Source organism: Urocitellus parryii, chromosome 8 (assembly GCF_045843805.1).
Source record: "Urocitellus parryii isolate mUroPar1 chromosome 8, mUroPar1.hap1, whole genome shotgun sequence".
Lineage (NCBI taxonomy): Eukaryota > Metazoa > Chordata > Mammalia > Rodentia > Sciuridae > Urocitellus > Urocitellus parryii.
In genome coordinates, this window is record NC_135538.1 from 26414274 (window position 1) to 26434877 (window position 20604).

The 20604-nt window shown below is 43.6% G+C and overlaps 2 protein-coding genes across 2 annotated transcripts in view; one reads left to right on the plus strand and one right to left on the minus strand.

The window, feature by feature from the left end:
* Nhsl1 (NHS like 1) overlaps positions 1 to 3639 on the plus strand; it is a 101993-nt gene extending 98354 nt beyond the window's left edge. The window contains exon 7 of the mRNA XM_026391909.2: positions 855 to 3639. Coding sequence (XP_026247694.2) covers positions 855 to 1590 — 736 coding nt within the window. The 3' untranslated portion in view covers positions 1591 to 3639. The remainder of the gene's footprint in view (positions 1 to 854) is intronic.
* A 7857-nt stretch (positions 3640 to 11496) lies between these two features.
* Positions 11497 to 19344, minus strand: Hebp2 (heme binding protein 2). Its single transcript, XM_026391875.2, has 4 exons — positions 18988 to 19344; positions 18338 to 18473; positions 17438 to 17618; positions 11497 to 12481 (listed from the first exon to the last, which is right to left on the minus strand). Exons 1-4 carry the CDS (start codon positions 19087 to 19089, stop codon positions 12283 to 12285), a joined length of 618 nt encoding a protein of 205 aa, XP_026247660.1. The 5' UTR covers positions 19090 to 19344; the 3' UTR covers positions 11497 to 12282.
* Between the last annotated feature and the right edge of the window lie 1260 nt (positions 19345 to 20604).

The following is a 20604-nucleotide window of genomic DNA, read 5'->3' on the forward strand; positions in this document are numbered from 1 at the left end:
ATAGCAAGTCCACCCACAGTTAGCTGAAGAGACGTCACACACTGAGTAACTATCTGTGAAGATGATGAAGGGGCAGTTGGCCCATCTGCCACATTCTCTGTTTCCCAGTACTAATGTGCACATCGAATGGGAGATTTTTAGAGACCCAAAGCAAGACTTCACACAGACAACCTTATACTTCCTTTGATCAGCCTCTCCTCTTGCACACATTGCCCCATCCCTCTTATTTTCTATCTGATCAGTGTGAGGTTTCCTAAAGTCATGAAAGTCTGTGGCACAGTTGGCTGTTTTGTTTTCTGGAAAACTAGATTTCTAGAGGTTGTAAGAGCAGAGGGAAATGAATTTTATGTCAAACTCTAGAATGACAGAAAGTGTCATTTTTTTACCCCCTAGAGTTGTTCTAAAATGTGGGTCATGTCTTAGTTTAGAGGATATTATGGGGACCACTCATCTGTTAGGCCTGTTCAGGCACAAGCACCCACCAAGACAAGCAGGAGTAGAGAGCAGGGTAAGCAGAAGTTCACTTGGGATCAGCCCAGTCTAGGGGCGTTGGCTGAAAAGTGGCAATTACTGAAAATCGGAAATGGACCTCTGCGTGATAGGTAATTCATACCGAGGTCTGTTTCCCACGAGAGTGGAGAGTGGCCACAGTTGATGATCATCATGAGCCATTATGGACTCATAGGAATGCAGCAAACTTCCCCCCCCCCCAGGGTGTTGAAGTTTCCCATAGTTAAAATACTTTTTTTTTTTTTTTTAAAGCAAATCTTAAGTAACTGAAGGTGTGCTTAGAGCGGCAGGGTGACTGTGGCAGAGAGTTCTGAGAAATGACCTTAATTTCAATGTTATCTCAGATCCAAAAGGAAAGTCCTTGGCCGTAAAGATTCGGAGGATGATCACTCCCGAAACCATTCTCCCTCCCCGCCAGTGACACCCACGGGCGCCACCCCCAGCCTGGCCTCTCCGAAGCAAGTGGGGTCGATTCAGAGAAGCGTGCGGAAGAGCAGCACCAGCAGCGACAACTTCAAAGCTCTGCTGCTGAAAAAGGGGAGTCGCTCCGACACCAGCGCCCGCATGTCGGCTGCAGAGATGCTCAAGAACACAGACCCGCGGTTCCAGAGGTCCAGGTCCGAGCCTGCGCCAGACACCCCCGAGAGCCCATCCAGCTGCTCCCCGAGCAAGAACAGAAGGGCCCAGGAGGAGTGGGCCAAGAACGAAGGCTTGATGCCGCGGAGTCTGTCCTTTTCCGGGCCCAGGTACGGCCGCAGCCGCACGCCCCCCTCTGCGGCCAGCAGCAGGTACGGGGTGCGGAACCGCATCCAGAGCAGCCCCATGACCGTCATCTCCGAGGGCGAAGGGGAGCCCGTGGAGCCTGCGGACAACAGGGCTCACCAGGCTCTGGACAGCACGAAGGCATGTTCCCTGGACCGACTGGCCAGCGAAGAGATGGACGAGGGCAGCCTGCTGTGTGATGAGGGGCCTGTTACCTCCGTGCAACCCCGGGCTCCTGGGCGCACCAATGGGGTAGCCAGGACAGAGGACAGGGATCCCCCAGAGCAATGTGGGGGCACTGGTAGGGAGGAGAGTTAGGACCAGATTGGGCCGCTCCCGGGTGATGGGGGAGAGAGCCATGCACCGCTCTAGGGAGCCTGAGGGGCCCTTCCCTGGCTTGCCGCTTGCCACTCAGCGTCGGTGCTGTGGGCCCCAAAGCTGCGGGTCCCTTAGGATTCACTGGCCACTTGCTGTTGTGGCTTCAAAGCAAGTAGAAGCTTAAACTTCTGAAAGTGCTTCCTGGGGAAGATTTGTTTTTTTCCCCCAAAAAATGCTGGGTGTGTGTGTGTGTGTGTGTGCATTTTGAACACTTTTTAACAAATACACACTCACACACAATACTGTACAGAAATAGAAAGTAAGAGTTAATAGGTAGAGTAATGGAGTCTTCTGGACTAGGTGGTGACTGCTTTCAAAGCATTATGCTTATGGAAATGAGTGAGTTCCCTAGGAAGGGAGAAGTCATTACTTCTAAGAAAGAGGTGGTAGTTGGTTGGTTCTTAATGCACAACACATGGATATTTATGCTCACCAAGGGGAGGCAGGGCTAGCCAGGAGCTGGTAAAGGCTAAGCAACTAACTGGTTCAGGTACTTTTCTCTGGGGGGGGAAGAAGGCTTTGTTTCTTTTTTGTAAAAATGGCAAAAACATGGAAAGTGGCAATGCTGAAACTTGGTGCCTGCTGCTGTGCAGCCACATACACACGACTTTTAGAGCCTGAGGTTTAGAAGCGTGGGCAGTTTTTAAGTGAATTCCCTCCTTGAGTAGCAGCTGAGTCCTTCTTGGAGAACTGGAGTGATAGTGGAGACTTAGAGGGAGAGAGGAGAAGTGAGGGCAGAGGAGAGGAGTAAGTGATACACTGATGGAATCTATTTCCTGCTTATTAAATAAAGTTATTTTTCAGAATTAAAGTTGAAAACTTGCACTACAGAACTGTGGGTGAAGCTGATCCTTTTACAAGAGTTTTGTAACCAGAGTTTAAACTTCCATTTGGCCATTTCTATCACTTGAAATGTCAACATTTGCTAACTTTTGGATATATCCTTTTGGTTACACCAAAGAAAAAAATATTGCTATTTTTTTTCCTTGAATGCCTGCAGCATTATGTCCTAATTTAGAAAAGTTTACCAAAATTTATTATATATTATCTTACTTTGAAGAAAATGCTGGATAGCTCTTGTTAGTCAAATAAATTGATAAAAATTGGTAGGGTTTGGCTATTAATTAGCCCTGGGAAATGAGTTTTTAGATTAAAAGATTTTTTTGCATCATTTGGTTTGTGTGTTTTTATATTTGTTTATAAATAATTGAGTTGCTAACTACCTTCTAATTTTCTCCAATTAGAATTTCAACACTTTTAGACATGGGAGAAAGGTGTGTGAAGTATTTATTTTAATGTAATGTTCTTGCGACTCTCCTTCCCTCCTGACTTCCACATACTTAAAATGCAACATACAACAGTTTTGCCTTTTTATATAGGACGACAATACTGAGATTTTTGTTCTAAATCCAGTGCAGCTGTCAATTTCTTTTTCTTTTTTCTTTTTTGGTATGAAAATCTCATCTAAAAGTTGAACTGCACAGGTCAAAGCATTCTAAGGTTTACAAAATAAAACCTTTGATACCCATCTTACACATGTCTTTGGGGCAAAAACAAACCTAATGAATTAAAGGCTCCTTTTCTTCTCTGAGGAAATAACACTTTCCTTTCACACAACCAGATATGGCATTTGGGCCTGAGTAAAAGGGATTTTTATCCTTTTGGGTAATTGTCTACTACATGGGGCATATGGATCTTTTCTTGTAAATTTTAGAAAAGAAGTGTTGGCTTTTGAATATGAAATCTTTCCATAGCTCCCTGAAAAGGATTAGAATGTACGTGGACAAAAAAAAATCTTGAGCTTAATATATAAATCATTTATTTGAAGGCAAAGTAAGCAACATCAAAACTAATTATAAAACCATTAAAAAATCCCCATTTTACAAGATACATATTAGATTTTGAATTTGTTTTGAATAAAAATCATTGTGAAAGTCAATATTTGAAACTTACTCCTTTTTGTTTATATGTGTATTTTTTGAATAAAGAGATAGGGCATCTTTTATAGAAAGCTTGAGGTCTTTCCTGGGTACCCACAGAATGTCAGTGAAGACCAGAAGGTGGCTGTGGAAGATGGGGACTCAACAAAAAGGAAATAGAAATTTGCAGAACTGAATGGTGCCAACTAAAAGGGTAAATGGAAAAGCAACTCATAATGTCCCATGGATTTTTGAATGAAATATGAATAATGAATTGACTGGTCGTTTGAATATGATGCAACATGTGCAGAGAAAAGAGAACTTCTTACTGGCGTGGAGGATATATAGGTAAACAAGAATCTAGACTCATCCTTGAAACATCCTGTGTCCTCAGGATGTTTTGCTACTTTATTCTTCTGTGGGGCTTATGTTAGTGAACTGAATCATACTCAGAAGCATGAGGGTAAACTAGAAAGCCCTGCTTAGATGAATGAGGTAGTCAATAGAAGCCCCAGAACTAAATTACTTCCACTTTATTTTTTCTGTGAGTTGGAAATAAATGGGCATTCAATCTGTCAGTTGTTAACAGTTTCAACTTTGGTCTAATTTCTGCAGAATCTTGATTGGAATCTGTTATTTCTCATGTGGGAATGAGATTATACAGTTGGCCCTCCATAGCTACAGATTCTGCATCCATGCCAATACAGTGAATCCATATGTATTCTCTCTCCTTCCCCAGATTGAATGACCACATGCACCACCAAGTATTCTGGCCTTTTGAAGAAAGATTACAAAAGTTTTTGTTTTGTTTTGCAGTTGTCTTTCAATGTCACTCTTGAAAGAGGGTCACTTTCAGCTTGCAACAACACAGTAAGCTAATTCATGGATAAACCAAGCCCAGTGGTTCACCAAATAACCACAGGAAGGGAGGGATATAGATGCAACCCTGGGGACATGGTGGTTGGGCTACCTGCTCCAATGTCTTGCAGATGTCCTCTGGCCCTGCTTGTGACCATTCCTGTATGGTTTTCTGCCTTATGATGGACTGAAGCTAGTCCTATTAACTTTATGAGTTGGTGGTTCTGATAGGACTTAGATAAGATGGGTAGCATGGACACCAGCTTCATTTGGTATCTCACATTTTCATCATTGTGAGCACTCAGTTCTCTCCTGTGGTTAGCACGCCCTTACTTCTGGAACCCAGGAATCTGCACTGTGATTCTCCCATTGGGTCTTGTCATATATTCCATGCTCATTTTTTTTCACCAATGACACCTTAGCACCATAGGGACTACCCATATCACATGATCCAACCTGGTAATTCCTTTACATCTGTCACTTCTAGGTTTACTTCTAATTATGAATCATATTTTTCTGTTATCCTGGGTTTACTGATTTTTTAAATGGATGTTGGGTATTTTGAATATTATTTTGTTGATAGATTTTGTTTTATTCCTTTAAATAGTATTGGGCTTTATTCTGATGGACTGCTAAATTTCTTGGAATTAAATTGATCCTTTCAAAGTCTGCTTTTGAGCTTTGCTAGAGGAAGTCCAGAGAAGCTTTTGATCTAGGGACAATTTAAGGGACCATTCTTTTCCCTAAAAGATTCTACTTGATGTCGCACACATTTTGAATTATTTCCCCTCTTGTCACTGGAAACATAAACTATTCCAGTTTCACGCATGATCTGTGAATTATTTGTTCAACTATTTTGCAATCAATCATTTATTTCTTGGTTTGAGTAATTTCTCCTTTTACTTTCATTCAGCCAAATACTCAAAGGGACCCACTGCAGATCTACAGAGCAGATCTCTCTTTCTGTATGCTTGTTCCTCTTCTCATTTACTGTGCTGCACAAAGTCTGCCCACTTGGTCTCCTATAACCCTGTTTTCTGTTTCCTCGACTCAGGAGACCTCTGGTCTGTGTTTGGCTTCAAGCTCCTCAGCTGCTGCCTAGAAACTGCCTTCAAGCCGTTATTAAGCTTGAGTGATCATTCAACTCACTTCGGTCCCCAACTTCTTCTCTGAGTCCATACTCTTATGCTGTGACCTTTCAATGTCAGTAAAACATTGTTATGTGTGTTTTCTATAGGTTTTTGGTTGTTTAAGATGGAAGTTAAATTGAGTTCCTATTTCACCATCATGGCCAGAAGCAGATGTTCCCATGAGGGGGTCTTTAAGAACATTGCTGAAGGCTGCACTAATCTTGATTTACTGCCCTGATCAAGGCAGAGGAGACTTAGAGGCTATGCTCTTTCCCCACCAGGTCAGAGAACCAATGTGGTTATTCTACCTGCCAATTATACTCTTAGGGATTAGGGAAATAACCAGTGGTAAGTCTATAGATTCAAGGGACCTGATGTAAGCCAAACTTAGACTAGCACTGTGTCTATTTTTCAACTTCCATGTGTTCCTAGTTTTATGGGGAATGAGAAATCATAATAAAACTTTGGGGGCTGGAGATGTGGCTCAGCGGTAGCGCGCTCGCGTGCAGCCCGGGTTCAATCCTCAGCACCACATACCAACAAAGATGTTGTGTCCGCCGAGAACTAAAAAATAAATATTAAAAAAAAAATTCTCACTCTCTCTTTAAAAAAAAAAAACAAAAAAACAAAAACAACTTTGGGTTTCTGGGTTTCAAATTTTATTTATTTTGTTAGTTATGTATTTATTAGCTTAGGTACAGGGTATTAAACTCGAATACTTAACTATTGAATCACATCGTCAGCCCTCGTTTTTGTTGTTGTTGTTTTTTTGTTTTTTTTTTGAGCAGGGGGCCTCACTAAGTTGCTTAGGGCCTTTGTAAGTTGCTGAGGCTGGTTTCAAACATGCAATCCTCCTGCCTCAGCCTGAATTACAGGTGTGTGTCACTGCACCTGACTTAAATGCTAATTTAACCCCCATATACCCAGGTATTCCTCTTTCCCCAGTGTGCAGCCACCTCAGTAAATGGTCATATGTCCCTCTAGAGGCAGGCTGGAGTAATCTTAACTGTGTGCACTCTCAGAAATGGTGGAAATGTTGTAGAAACCTTTCCGCTGGGGCCCAGTCATCTCTTCCATCATGAGTTTTGGAAAACTGGCTCAGCTCTGGAAACTGGGCAAGGATTCCTGGTGTTTGTTTTTTTTTTTTTTTTTTTTCTGTGTTCTCTTTCAGCCCCTATTCATTCACCTTGCCCTCTTTTGATTATATATAAAGCATTACCCTGTTGATTTTCTGTTTGGTTGCTAGGGATACCATGTCCTATTAAGCATCTCCATAAGATTTTACAAGTCAGGACCCCTGTATGTATCTGCCATTTTGAGCTTGGTGTTCAACAGGATAATGGGGTCGCCCTGCCTTCTGTAGTTAGCATTGCCCCCTGGGCTCTTCTGGGTCTCAACATCATCCACATTGACTCAGCAAACCAAGTTCCATCACAGCACTCCCAGCCAATATGGACTGTATAGGAGAGTCACCACTGAGCTCCTGAGAAGTACTCACGTCCTTCTCCTGGTCACCCCCAAGAGCCTTGGTAAGTAATGGGTCATTGTGACCTTCCCCAGAGAAACCTTCCTCTGATGTGCCATTTTGCCTCACATATCCCTCCCAGCATGCCCCCTTCTCTGGGATCTTTCACTCCTTCCTGTTATCTGACCAGCAGATTCAGGCATTTCAACACTTCTCTCACTTTTCTAGGCTTCTGTGAGCCAGCCCAGAGCAGTGAGTTCACACTGTCTTCTGGCGTTTTTCTCATCGTGTTAAATGCTGTATCTTTAGAGTTGTTCCCAGCTCAAGAAATTCTCCCTTATCTAGTATTATAAACCCCGCATCTTTAGTCAGGCACCCCCAGAATCTAGTCCCAAGGCTACTCCTGTGCCCTTCCCAGTGCAGTCCATTTCTCCCCTCACCAGAGCGACACAACCCCAGAAGGTGAGTTGTGACTTAGCTCTGACTTTAAGCCTAGCAGTCCTGACAAGGGATGGGGACAGCTCCTGTAGGACACCTGTTGCCTTATGGTGGAAAGAACACGGTCTTTCCTTGTGGTAGGATAGCAGAAGGGGGGCGGGAGTAGTTCTAGCTTAGTGAGGAAGGGTGGGTCTCTTCTGCATGCTCAGCATCTTGAGAAACATTCTGACTCTTGGGAGTCAGAATTGTTGGGGGCATCCCCCCAAATTGTCCCCATGATGGGATTCAGGTCCCGAGGTTTGACTCTGACCTCAATGTCACAGATTGGGCTTGGTTGGACATTGGTAGTGAGCTAGTTTTACCACCAAAGTCTGTGCTTGACCTTCAGAATTTTCTGTTTAGTTGCTGTAAGAGATGAGGACTTGACCACAAAAAGACGGGCTCTTAGTTGATTTTAAGTTGTCTGTTAATTGACCTGAGCTTTTCAATACTATCTGCAGGACATCCATCCAACTGGGTAATAACCATTCTACTCTATTGCTCTTGTATTCCCCCCATATTTGAGACAACAGATTTACCCACCAGTCATGGCACTCCCTTTCATCACTCCATCTAGAATTTTACTACCTTCACTAGGGATGGAGACTCATAACCAGCCAGTCTCAAAACCCTAACCCTAACCCTATGTGATTGAACCACTGATATCAATTGAGCCAATCTGAGACTGAGATGAAGTATAAAATTGTATATTGAAATTGCATCTCTGAAAGGACAAGGAATTGTTGGATGGAGCACTTGAGCTTTTTGTTGGATTGCAATACAGATTGACATAATCTCTATCACCCTGCCAGGAAGCTCTAGAGCAAAGTATTTATTAGAGGAGCCCTGACTTGGACAGAAACAACTACGTCTTGTATCTCCACCTTGGTTGGTCCCTGGCTGGAAGTTGGTAGAAAATGGTATGCTGTTGACACCCCCTGCTTCTCCCAGTGATAGGCTAGGTGTTCCCCTGGGGATACTGTGTCCTTATCTTGAAATCTGAGGTGGCCCTGAAGAACATAAAAGCTGAAAACTGGGGCTGGGGTTGTGGCTCAGTGGTAGAGTGCTTGCCTAGCAAGTGTGAGGCACTGGGTTCGATCCTCAGCACCACATAAAAATAAGTAAAATAAAGATATTGTGTGTTGTGTTCATCTGCAACTTCAAAAAACAAAACAAAACAAACAAAAAGCTGAAGGCTGTATCTGAACCACAGCCCTCACCGCTGGGCAGCTAGTAGTTTTTTGTTTTTTTGTTTTTTTTTTTTTTAAACCACTCAAGAAAACACAATTTATTTAGCTGGAATATATAGCAAGCAGTTTGCTTGAAGGTAAATCTTGACCGGCTCACTCCATGTGGTTGTCTGCCACTGCTCCAAATCCCAGAAAAGAAATGACCGTTCTTTGGTCACAATAACAAATAAGTACCAGGAATAGTCAGTGACAGCGTGGCATCAGTAACCTCACTTCTAAACCAGGCTTCCGAATCCTGCTAATCAGCAGACGCCTCGCTCTGGTAACCGCACCTCCACAACGACAGCTCGATCAATCCCTGGATGCTTTTGAAAGTCTGTTAATCCCTGGACTCTCTGTTTCCTAAAACCCTGTGTAAAGTCAGCAGCTTTCTTTATCCAGAGAGATGGTGCCCAACAAGCACAGATGTCCTGCTCAGCAACCTGTCTGTGGAGCTTTTCGTCATGGACACTGAATCCCGCCTCTTGGATGTTGACCCCTCTACCCAGTATGCTCCCACCTCTGCACTGAGCTTCCATCTTTCACATCTCCAGGGTCTCTTCAGAAAGGCCTTTCCTGACCATCCCATGTGACATCCACCAGACCCTACCGAGCCCCACGGCAGCATCCCACTGCCCTAGTTCACTTCTTTCTTTTTCTTTTTGGTACAGCGGATTGACCCAGGGGCACTAACCACTACACCACACCCTCAGGCCTTTTTTGTACCTTTTTTATGCTGCTGGGGATTGAACCCATGGCCTTGTGCATTCGAGGCAAGCATTCTACCAACTGAGCTATATCCCCAGCCCTCTTTTTTGTACTTTTATATAGAGACAGAGTCTTGCTGAGTTGCTTAGGGCCTCACTCAGTTGCTGAGACGGGCTTTGAACTCACGATCCTCATTGCCTCAGCCTCCTGAGTCAGCTAGGATTACAGGCATGCACCACCACAACCAGCCCCAGTTCACTTCTTGATGGCAAGTGCCACAACTTCAGATCATCTTCTTTGTGTAGAACTGCCCCATCCTCTGGAACACGAGGTCCATGAGAACAGGCCACTTCCGATGTGTGCACAGTTGTCTCCTCAGTAGGAAGCTGAGCTAAAGCGAAGAGTGAAAGGTGGTTGCTGGAGCTAGGAAACAAGAAGTCTCTGACAAAGGATGGGGCGGCATGTTTGCTCAGCACTATATCCCAGCCCTTCATGGGGTGTCCACAGTACAAGCTCCATAAAAACCTAAAGAATGAGTAAATGTCATTTCAGGGAAATGTTTAAGGGGGAACAGCCAGAATTTCAGGAAGACAAGTAATGCCTAGGAAAGAGTGGATAAATGCAATGAGTTTCAAGGAAGCCATTACTTGTCAGAATCTGTGCCTATTTTGAGCAGAGTGATGGGAGCATTTGGGAGAGAGGCACTGCAGAGGAGAGGGGAGAGCTCATTGGTGAAGCAAAAAATAGATCAACAGCTCAAATGGAAGGCTGAGCCTTAGAAAAGGGTTTAGACATATATTTCCCATAGGTAAGATAAGGAAAAAGATGCAAAAGAAATGTTAACATAAGGGCTATTTTATGACCAGCCACATGATTAAAATAACAATTCATTGCTGTGAGAAATACTTTCTAGGCTGATTAATTTATGGCTGAAAAAAAAAGTCTTTAGTTTTAAGGAGGAAGGGGGGGAAATGGGATACTTAGAACTCAAATGGTATAAAATCAAGTTTTTCTTGAACATGTTTTAGATTACAACTGAATCTTGGTCATCAGAAATATGCTTCTCTCATTTAAGTGAAATTTATTGCATGTGTGACACATGTTTTGTATAGGACTATAGGTTGAACTTTAGAAATATTTGCCTCATAACAGTAGAGGTTAGTACTGTGGACATTCATCAGTAGGAGAGCTAACAGACATCTTCTAGTAAGTGATGGTAAATGTGCTATAAAAGAATCTTAATTTCTTTTTGGCAAGCATAAATGTGCAAGGAATCAATAAATTTGATATGCAACTCAAGGAAATATATTCAGAAAATAATTGCCTAGAATTTTAAAATTTATATCCATAATAATTTCCAAGCCAGAAATCTAGCTTGGTTTTTTTTCCTATCAAATATTACAATCTCAAAGGTATCGCTGAGATCATAATCACATGAATTATTTCTATGCAGGAAGAACACTACCACACAGTCTGCCTGTGGGGCTTAGAAGGCAACAGCATGGAGTTAGAAACCAGACTGCCTGGGCTCACATCAGCCTCTGCCCTTACAGTGTAGTCTATGGCAAGTTACCTAATAGCTCTGTGTCTTAGTTCCTCATCTGATCAAATGGGGATGATCAAATGTGGGTTGTTCTGAGGGTCGAATGTGATAATTCAGGTGCTACACTAAGAATAGCACACCTAGAAGGCAATGTATAAACATTGGCTATGGAAATCATTTACTTTAAGGATGTTGGTCTACTGCATCTGGATTAGGGAGACTAATTTTAAAAGATAATGTTAGGGTTGAAAGGACCTCAGGCATCACCAGGCCCATTCAACCCTCTGGATACTCACATCTCCTATGTAAGCAATTGTCTCCTGAGAAGTGACTGTGTGTCCTGTGCTTAGGCAGGCAATGACAGAAGCAGTACCACTCGTGGGCAGCTGTGATTGTTGGAAAATACTGAGCTCCAGCCTACTTTTCTCCCCTACTCCTAAAGCCACCATCCCCAGGAGCCCACAGCATAGGTACAACCCTTTCCACAACTGGCTTCCAGGGACCAAATGTGATTTTATCTTCCCTAGGACAAGCCTTTTCCAGCACCATTAGACAAGGACCTCTATCTGCATTTTACAAATCATTTTGTAACTGGAAATATGACATGAAACAATCTAAGAACTCAAGTAACTTCTTAAATTATATGTCTGTGTTTATTTCTTTAATAAGTATTTATTTATTTGGCAATGCTAAGGATTGAACCCAGGGCCTCATGGTTGCTAGGTGAGCTCTCTAACACTGAGCTACATATCCAGCACAAAACATGCCTTTATGGGATGTCATACAAGACAGGATGTCCCTAGCTTCATAAATGTATTCTCTGTCACTGAATATAATCAACACTTTTGGGTAAGAGCTTTCTTGAGCAAGGGGCACTGGGCAGAGGCTCAACAGAGATTGTAACAATGGCAGCCGCAAAAGACAATTTATTTTTGTGTCCAACTGACTCTCGCCGGGCCTCCAGGCCTGCTGGCCTCATAGCTCCACACAGGATAAATCTTGAATGTCTTTACTGATATTATCTGGAAGGAAGAACATCCATGGACTCAAATCCAAGCAGAAGAAGGCAACATAATTGTGATATTGTGAACAAGTTTGTGACCCATTTACATTTACAGACTTTGTCCCCTGTTATCTGAGTATCTAAACAAAGCTTCAAGCATTAAGAAGGCACATTGGAAATAAGCTCAATTCATAGTGGTACTCTCAAGTTAGAAGATACCGCACACAGCTTTACTTCTAGGAGGGGTTGATGGCAATTAGAGCAAAGCATGCCCCAGGCAATGAACTTCCTTTCACTTTCTCATTCAAGTTCTTTGGAGGGTTCACTCTTCTGTATCAACCACACTTCATTGTTTCTGTTGAGCAATTTGAAAGGACTGTTGTAGCCAGCGGTATAGAAAACCTTTTCGTCAAAAACTTTCCCTTCTTCCCTCAAAATGCTTGCTAATGTCAAAAGCTGTTCTTGATTCTTCTGGGCACTAGAGAATCCATCGAAGGACCTACAAAGGAGAAGATAAATAAGCATGAGTGGTTTCCTTACTGACACTAGAAGAGCAGGATCTGGTACCCTAACACTGGATACAGTGCAGCTTCTAACCACTATGCTGACCCTTCTGGTCCCACAGCTCCCAGTCCCATATGACCTCGAACCCACTGAGGAGAACCAGGAGGACACCTAGGTCCCATTTGCTGACAGGCAGATTTGGAACTTACAAGATCTCATATTCTCAAACCTGTGCTCCTCAAATTTCTCTGGGCATAAGAATTATTCTGGGATCTATTAGAAATATATTCAGGAGATCTGCGGAAGGGCTTTAGAATGTATGTCAAGCAATTTCCCAGATATGTGCTGATGCTCCTGGATACAGAACCACACTGAAATCCCTTTAGATACCCCCTTTCCGTTTCTTTCCCTTTTTTAAATTTCTTTCTTCCTTCCCCTTCCTCCCTCCCTTCCTCCCTCCCTCCCTCCCTTCCTTCCTTCCTTCTTCCTTCCTTTCTCTTTTCTCTTTTTCCTTTCCTCCCTCCTCTCCCCTCTACCCCCAGGGTCTTACTATGTTATCCCGGCTGTTCTTAAATTCTAGGACTCAAATGATTCTCTTGCCTCAGACTTGGGAGTACATGCCAGTATGCCCAGATTAGAATGTCAATTTTCCAATGAACAATTTCCCTGTTTTTTCTCCTTTGGGCAAAAAGTAGGCACTGGGTTACAGATGAATATAATTAGTTTAGATCGCTACACATTTATACTCTAATGAAAGAGACCAACATTTATTTGGGCAGCTCTATGTACCCCAAGTAGCGGTAACAGTGGCAGAATCAAAGTTCTACAGGAGCACTGAAGATATGATTAAATTCGGGGTAAGGGGTCTCATCTAGGTTAGGCCAGAAGTGGAGGATGAATAAAGAAAGGGAAGGGATAAATGAGGGATATAAAGAGTACAACACATTTTCATAGTGAGGCATAAAATAAAATCTGAAAGGTGAGTCGAAGCCAGAAGGAAGAACCTTGGTCTAAGGCCTTTTGAGGTTATTGAAAAAGATGTTGAGCAGACAATAACCTGGTCAGATCGGGGTAAGGATACAAGCAGAGAGATGGAACATAGATTGGAGGAGAAGATCTAGGAGAATGCTATAAAAACAGGGAAGAAAAGATTTAAATAAAATGAGGAAAAGAGTAAAAGTTGAAATATAAATTTTAAAGTATGTAAACAAAAACATTCTGAGATTATACCATGACCTGGCTGAGCTGCTGCTTATGAGTACAATGAATTTGACTTTGAAGGTTAAGAATAAGAAACACAAAATTATTCCTAATTTTTTTTGGTATAAGTTTCATAATCAATGGGCCAATGAAAAAAAATCAGTCCTAACATGAACCAAACAAGATTCAGGACCCAAAGAACACAAACTATGTTGATTTTATTCAACAATTTCTTTCCTGTGCCTGAAATCATTCCTTTTAAATCCACATTGAATAAATGTATGCATCTCTGTATTCATATGAAGACAAAGTGAGCTGCGGCAGGAGAGCTGATTCAACTCTGCTTTGTACACAGAATACAATTCTGAGCCTTGTGTTAAGTAACATTTTGGATCCAATATTATTTATTTTTTTAATGAACAGTCAACACTACGTTCAGCCTACAGGAAATTTGTTTTCATATTCCACTTTTTCCTTAAATAGGAATCTTGAAGACACTAATTAGAAGTCGTCTTGTGTTTTCTGAACACTTGTTCTACAAGGATCTATCTGCTGCTTTATTCTGTACACATACCTGTGTACCCCCCAGCCCCAAACACCAATCCTGCTAGGAGCTGGAGCATATGGACATGGGGACAAGCTGTCATACTCTTAAGGAGTTTATAAGTAAGTCATTATAACTGAGAAGAATAACAATAGGAGGAAGGGCATTCACAGGGTGAATTCCAGGTTCAGCTCAATGGGCCACAGGACATAGCCCTTTGTGGAGGTAGGCACTGCAGGCCAGAGAAGGTTTGGGGATTAGGGAATGCTTATTTTTAGAGCTGCTTGGTTTGATCCCTCAATTTCCATCTCCAAATAGAAATGTAACAGGTAGGGAAGCCAGAAATGGAGATAGTCACTAGATTTGAGAGTCCTTAGACACGGGGAATTGAAGCAATGTGAGAGGACCACCCGCAGCAAGTGTGCCATGAAGATCAACAATGGGCATCAGCAGTGACTCAGAGATGGGGGACCAAGGAGGAGCCCACTGAGGCAAAGAAACGGGAAAGGAATGGTTAGAGAGCACATTCTTAAAGGATAAACAAATATTCAGGAAACAGCTTGGTCAATACATGGATGCTGTGGGGGTCACAGGGAAGAGGACATAATCATGTGACAAATGTATTGCTGAAGATGGCAAGAGCAGTTTCCAAGGAGACAGTGGGAGCTGCATCAGACTGTGATGGTTCTGATGAAGCCCCAGATGGAAATAAGGAACATGTTATTGGAACCTGAAAGAGAACTGAACCTTGTTATAATGTAGCAAAGAGCTCAGCTGAACTCTGTTCATATCCTAATGTTATATGGAAGAGCTTAGAAGCGATGAAATAGGATTGTTGGGTGAAAGTTTTTCTGAGCAAATGAAGATGTGGCTTGGTCTCTATTGAATTCCTACAGCACAATACCAGAAAGGAGAAACAATTTATAGACAGAATTTTCTTTTTCCTTTGGTACTGGAGATTAAACCCAGGGGCACTTAATCACACGGAGCCACATCCCCAGATCTTTTTTGTATTTTATTAAAGACAGGGTCTCACTGAGTTGCTTAGGGCCTCACTAAGTTACTGAGGCTGGCTTTGAACTCTTGATCCTCCTACTTCAACCTCTCAAGCTGCTGGGATTACAGACATAAACCATTGTGCCCAGAACCTAAATTTTCAGATAATTGTTAGTCTATCCATATTGAAAAAAATGAAAAAGCTTGCACAGGAGAGAAGAATAAAGCCAAGCAATGCTTTGAAAAGGAAATTATTTTGGCACTGTCATCCATACTGAAGCCAGGACATATTCTCTAAGAGTAGCTCCAAAGGCATTTCAGAGGTTAACCAGGGGGGTTTCCTCTCCCATCCCAGGCTCAGAATATCAACACATGGGAGAAGACCCATTTCAAAGGAGGGGCTTCCGACCCTTTAGGACCTTGGAGCTCAACGCCTAGCACCACCTCAAGGTTCTACTCTCTGCTTTCCAAAGTGACACTCCTTGACCACTCCAGGTTCAGCTCAATGGGCCAACGTGTGACATAGGCCAGGATGTCTGGCCCGCAGGAGGGCACAGGTGATAGATCTTAGCAGCATCCAAACAGTGCCATCTCTGCTAATGTATGGGGTACACAAGCCAAGGGAGTATGGCCACCTCCACTTAGATCCTGAAGGATGGAACTACCCAGAGCCTCAGGTACATGAACCAGACAGAGGGCCACAGCAAGGATGGGACCACCACAGAGAGTCACCTATAGGGCAATTCCTAATGGGACTGTAGGAGCAGGGCACACCAGACTGGTAGAGCTACTATTGTGCAATTCCAGCCTGGAAGAGCTGCAGGTAGCTGACCACAACCCATGAGAGTGGCATCGGGAGTAGGGTTACCCAAAGTTATGGAGTAGGGCTACTTGGAGCACTGGGAGCCCACTCCTGTCCAGCAAAGCTTCAGAGGCATGACCTCCACTCCAGGAGGCCTAGAGGGCAGAGTCTTGAGTTAAAAGAAGATTAATCCTACACCTTAAGATTTGGGTCTCTATTGAGACCTCTTATTCTTTTCTTCTTCCCTATTTTTCCCTTTTGGAATGTGAGTGTCTATCTTATGACTGCCCCACTGCTGTATTTTGGAAGCAGAGAACGTTTGATTTCACAGGCTCACAAATGGAGAGAATTTGCCTCAGGATGAATCATACTTGAGTCTCACCCAGATTTAATTTAAAGGATATTTAGATTAGTCTTTTGAGTTGATGTTGAAATGAATTAAGACTCTGGGCATTACTGAGATGGAATTTATACTTTTTTTTTTTTTGTACCAGGGAATTTAACCAGTGAGCAACACCGACAGCCCTTTAATTTTTTTTAATTTTTTTTTTATTTAATGTTTTGAGACAGGGTCTTGCTGACTTGCTTAGGGCCTCATTAAGTTTCTGAAGCTGGCTTTGAACTTTCGATCCTCCTGTTTCAGCCTCCTGAGCTGCTGGGATTACAGGCATGTGCCACCACACCCAGCTGAAATCAAAGCATTTTGTATGTGAGGAGGACATGATCTTTTTGTGACCAGAGGTGGAAAGCTGTGGCCTGATTGTTTGTGTCCTTCCAAAATTCACATGTTGAAATTTTAACCACCAATGTGATGGCATTAGGCAGCAGGACTTTGGAAGATAATTAAATCATGAGGGTAGAGCCTCATGAATGGGATTAGTGCCCTTATAATAGGGTCCTAAAGGAGTTTATTTACTCCTTCTACCATGTGAGAATGAAGCAAGAGATCCCATGTATGAACCAACAAATAATCCATCCCCAGTCACTGGAACTAGCAGTGCCATAAACTTGAACTTCCCAGCCTCCAGAGCTGGGGAATTTCTGTTTCTTATAAGTTACTCAGTATATGATATTTTGTCATAGCACCCCTAATTAATAAGATAGGTATCATGTACTATTTTCTAAGGTATTTTTGTTCAGGTTTACCTGGATTGCAGGTAAAAGCAGCTTTATGTTTGGGGTGATATCGTTTATACTGTGTTTTATATCAATTCATTAAATGAATTGATGTATCTTGCAACAGACTTTATTAATATTTAAAACGGGGCTAGTTGGAAAACTTCATGAAGCACGTTAGGCCTGTTTTTATGAAAGAGTGAAAAGCTTGTTGGAATTGCTCAGGAGCTAAACAGCAAGGGTGTGCAAGTAAAATTAGCAGACTGCAGGGCTGTAAATTATCTACCACTTACCGCACAAACACAGTCATTTCAGCTCTGTCTTCAATGAAGACATCTGACTCCGAAGGCCGCGGTGGATCGGATTGCTGTTCCGAGGGGATGTATAGGGAGATGGTAATGGTAGATTCACTAAAAGGACCAGAGCCAGGCTCCACGAAGCTTGTCACTGGAGCTGTCATCTTTATTTTCATCTCTGTGCCATAAAAATGAAAATTAAATCTACTGGGCATGTGACTGCTTTTAAAATTTAACCTATTCTTTATCTGAGTTTCTTAATTTACTTCATAATTCTGATATAAGTATTTACCTTCAAGATAATTTGTCTCTTTTTAAAAAAAAAAGGCCAAAAGTCTCAATTATTCAGGGTTCACATTAAACCTTTCTATACTATTGATAATTTTGGTTAATAAATTCTGTACTTTCAGAGATAAAAGGGGAATGTGGAGATAACATGGTCTAGTTAATCCTGTTTTCTTTACAGTTCAGAAAATGAGGTCCGATAAGCTGAGAGACCTGCCTAAAAATATACATATTTATTTTGGCCAGAGATAAAAGTTATGACTTGAGACTTGAGCCTCCTAATCCACCATCTTTCTGCCCCCTGGTATATTTTTCTGTATCAGTCACCAAATTATCCTGAAGCATTAGCCCTGGGAAAGGACTTCTCACTAGTTATGAAGAGCCACAGACAGCTCACCCAAAAAGGCAAGGAGAAAGGTTGAAAAGTACTATCCAGAGGTACCCTCCTCTAGCCCATGCAAAGGTACTCCAGGAGCATCCTAGTGTGAAAAGATCAAGTCTTTGATGATGTGGGTATTTCTATTATAAAGGATATTTCTGTAAAAAGCTAAAACTCTTACTTAGACCCAGGTCTCAATCATCACATGCACACTAAGTTACAATTGCTCTTACCTTTTTCGTTTTTGCCTTGAATGTAGCTGTTCAGTTTTGTGAAGCCAGTCTGGATGGCTGAATCCCAGTCCTTAGATTCAACACTAGTGCTGACCCACTTGGCTGGCCCATAGTGTCGGGTCTCATAACTTCCGGCCTGAAGGGAAGAGGAAACTTCCAAAGCAATTCCAAGACAGTAGGACATGGGATGCCACAATTCAGGTATCTCGGTCTTTAGTCTTCCTGGAGCGGTCTTGCCTAGGTGTTGCTGGGCCCTAGGGTCCTGGCTCTTTAGGGCCAGGCCTAGCCTCACCCGGAGGTGTCCCTCTTTTTGTGTTAGGGCTGGCGACAGCCCCAGCTCCACAGGCTCCGAACCTCAATTCAAGTTCAAAGAAACAGGCATCCATGAGCCTGAGGGTCCCACAGTAACCAGTAGGAAGTAATCAGTTGCCCCCTACTCCCCAGGCCCCAGACAAGAAGCCAAGGTGTGGCCTGCACCCAGGGACACAGCTAAATGACTGAAGTTTTTCTGTTTTAGGAACAGGGTCGCAAGTTGGGACTAGGACCATCGGTAGAAAGGGTACTTTTTACTTAACCCCACGGGACCTTCAGGTCTCACTGCAAACCAGCCCGAGGCTGGGATTCTCTCCGCACCCGTGAAAGGCACCTACCTGGGAACCCATGTCGTCCGGGGCCTTCCAGTCCGGCGTCTCCACCGCCTGCTCCTCCGCGACCTCGGCTGTCCCCAGGTCTGGCTCGAGAACCTCGGCCATGGGCGGCGCCGATACTGGGAGAGAGCGGGTCCAGCTGCTCCCCAGGGCCCCTGTCCCCGTGCTGCAGACGCGCGGCCTCCTGCCCGCAATGCGGAAGCGGGAGCCCGCTGGACTCGCTCTGGTCTGGGCCGCGAGGGGGCGCCGCGACCGCCAGGGGTCCCCGGTGTAGACCCGGACGGCTCGGGCCCGGGCCACGCCCCCTGCCCGGTTCCGTGCCCAGTGGGCAGGGAGCCGAGCCGGGAGACTGGACGGCAGGGCCCGCTTCTCCCGGCTTCCTCTGGGGGCCCCTCCGGTCACCGCCCTTGTTTTGGAGAGAGGCGGCACCAGGAGGTGTGCGCTGTGAGCAGCCGAGGGTGGAGGACCGAGCTGCTGCTGGAGCGCCTTCTGTGTGACCGGTCGGGTCACTTCCCACGTCGCCCGCCCGCGCTGGCGGCCGCCCGACTCTGGGTTTCACTGCGCCGCCCGCACGGAGAGAGGGACCTGGAACTTCTGCAGACTCTTGGCCTCGCTGCCGACGAGCGCCCCACCCTAGGGCTGGATCCCGCGGCCCAGCCAGGGGCGAGCGGCCCTACTCCCACCTAGAGGACCGCCTAGCTTCCTTTCTAACCCCTCGTGGGAGGAAATGGTGGGGATCCAGCGACTCTGGGTGGAACTTGAACTTGCCCTTGCCCTTTCTAAGAAAGGACCCCAAACCCTCCGAATCATCTCGCCAGGATCAGGGATTCCGGGAGGGCAGACTCTAGTTATTTTGAGAAATTTTGGTTAGAAGTCTTATTTTTCCCAAGAGATTTATTGAGCTAATTCACATGTTATACAATTCACTGCTTTAAAGTGTATTATTTAATGGTTTTTTAGTATTATTCGCAAGGCTATGCAACGATCACAGTGTTAGCACATTTTCATCAACCCCCTTGGCGACAGCCCATACCTTTAGCCACCTTCTAATTCCCCAGGCCCCAGCCCCAGGCAACTATTAATTTGCTCTATCTTATAGGACATTTTGTATGAATGGAATCATAGCAGTATGTGGTCTTTGTGACTAACTTTCTTCACTTATAAAATGTTATCAAGTTTCATCCATGTTAGCATGCATCACTCCTTTTTATGATTGGATAATAATACACTGTATAAACATTTTGTTTATTCTTTAGTTGGTAGCCTTCGGGTTATTTCAAGCTTTTGGCCATTATGAATAATGCTGCTATAAACTTTTCTGTAGAGGTTTCTCTGGACATATTTTCATTTCTCTTGGGTGCACACCCAGGATTTGAATTGCTGAGTCAAATGGTTACTTTGTATTTAACCCTTTTGGACACTGCCAGACTGTTTTTTCATCATTTTAACATTCTCATCAGTAGGGTATGGTTGTTTCCCCAGATCCTCTCTAACACTTACTATTATTTTTTTTTTATTATAATCATTCTGTAGGTGTGCCTATTGCTTTAATTTTTTTTCTTTTTTTAATTTTTGAGATATAATTTACCTTACAAGATGGGCTAGGTGGTGCATACCATA

Coding starts and splice junctions, on each gene's coding strand:
- Hebp2 (XM_026391875.2), bottom strand. CDS start 19,089: ATGGCCGAGGTTCTCGAGCCAGACCTGGGGACAGCCGAGGTCGCGGAG. Junction 18,474..18,987: donor CGGACGACATGGGTTCCCAG/GTAGGTGCCTTT, acceptor TCTTCCCTTCAG/GCCGGAAGTTATGAGACCCG. Junction 12,482..17,437: donor GAAATGACTGTGTTTGTGCG/GTAAGTGGTAGA, acceptor TCTCCTTTGTAG/GTCCTTCGATGGATTCTCTA.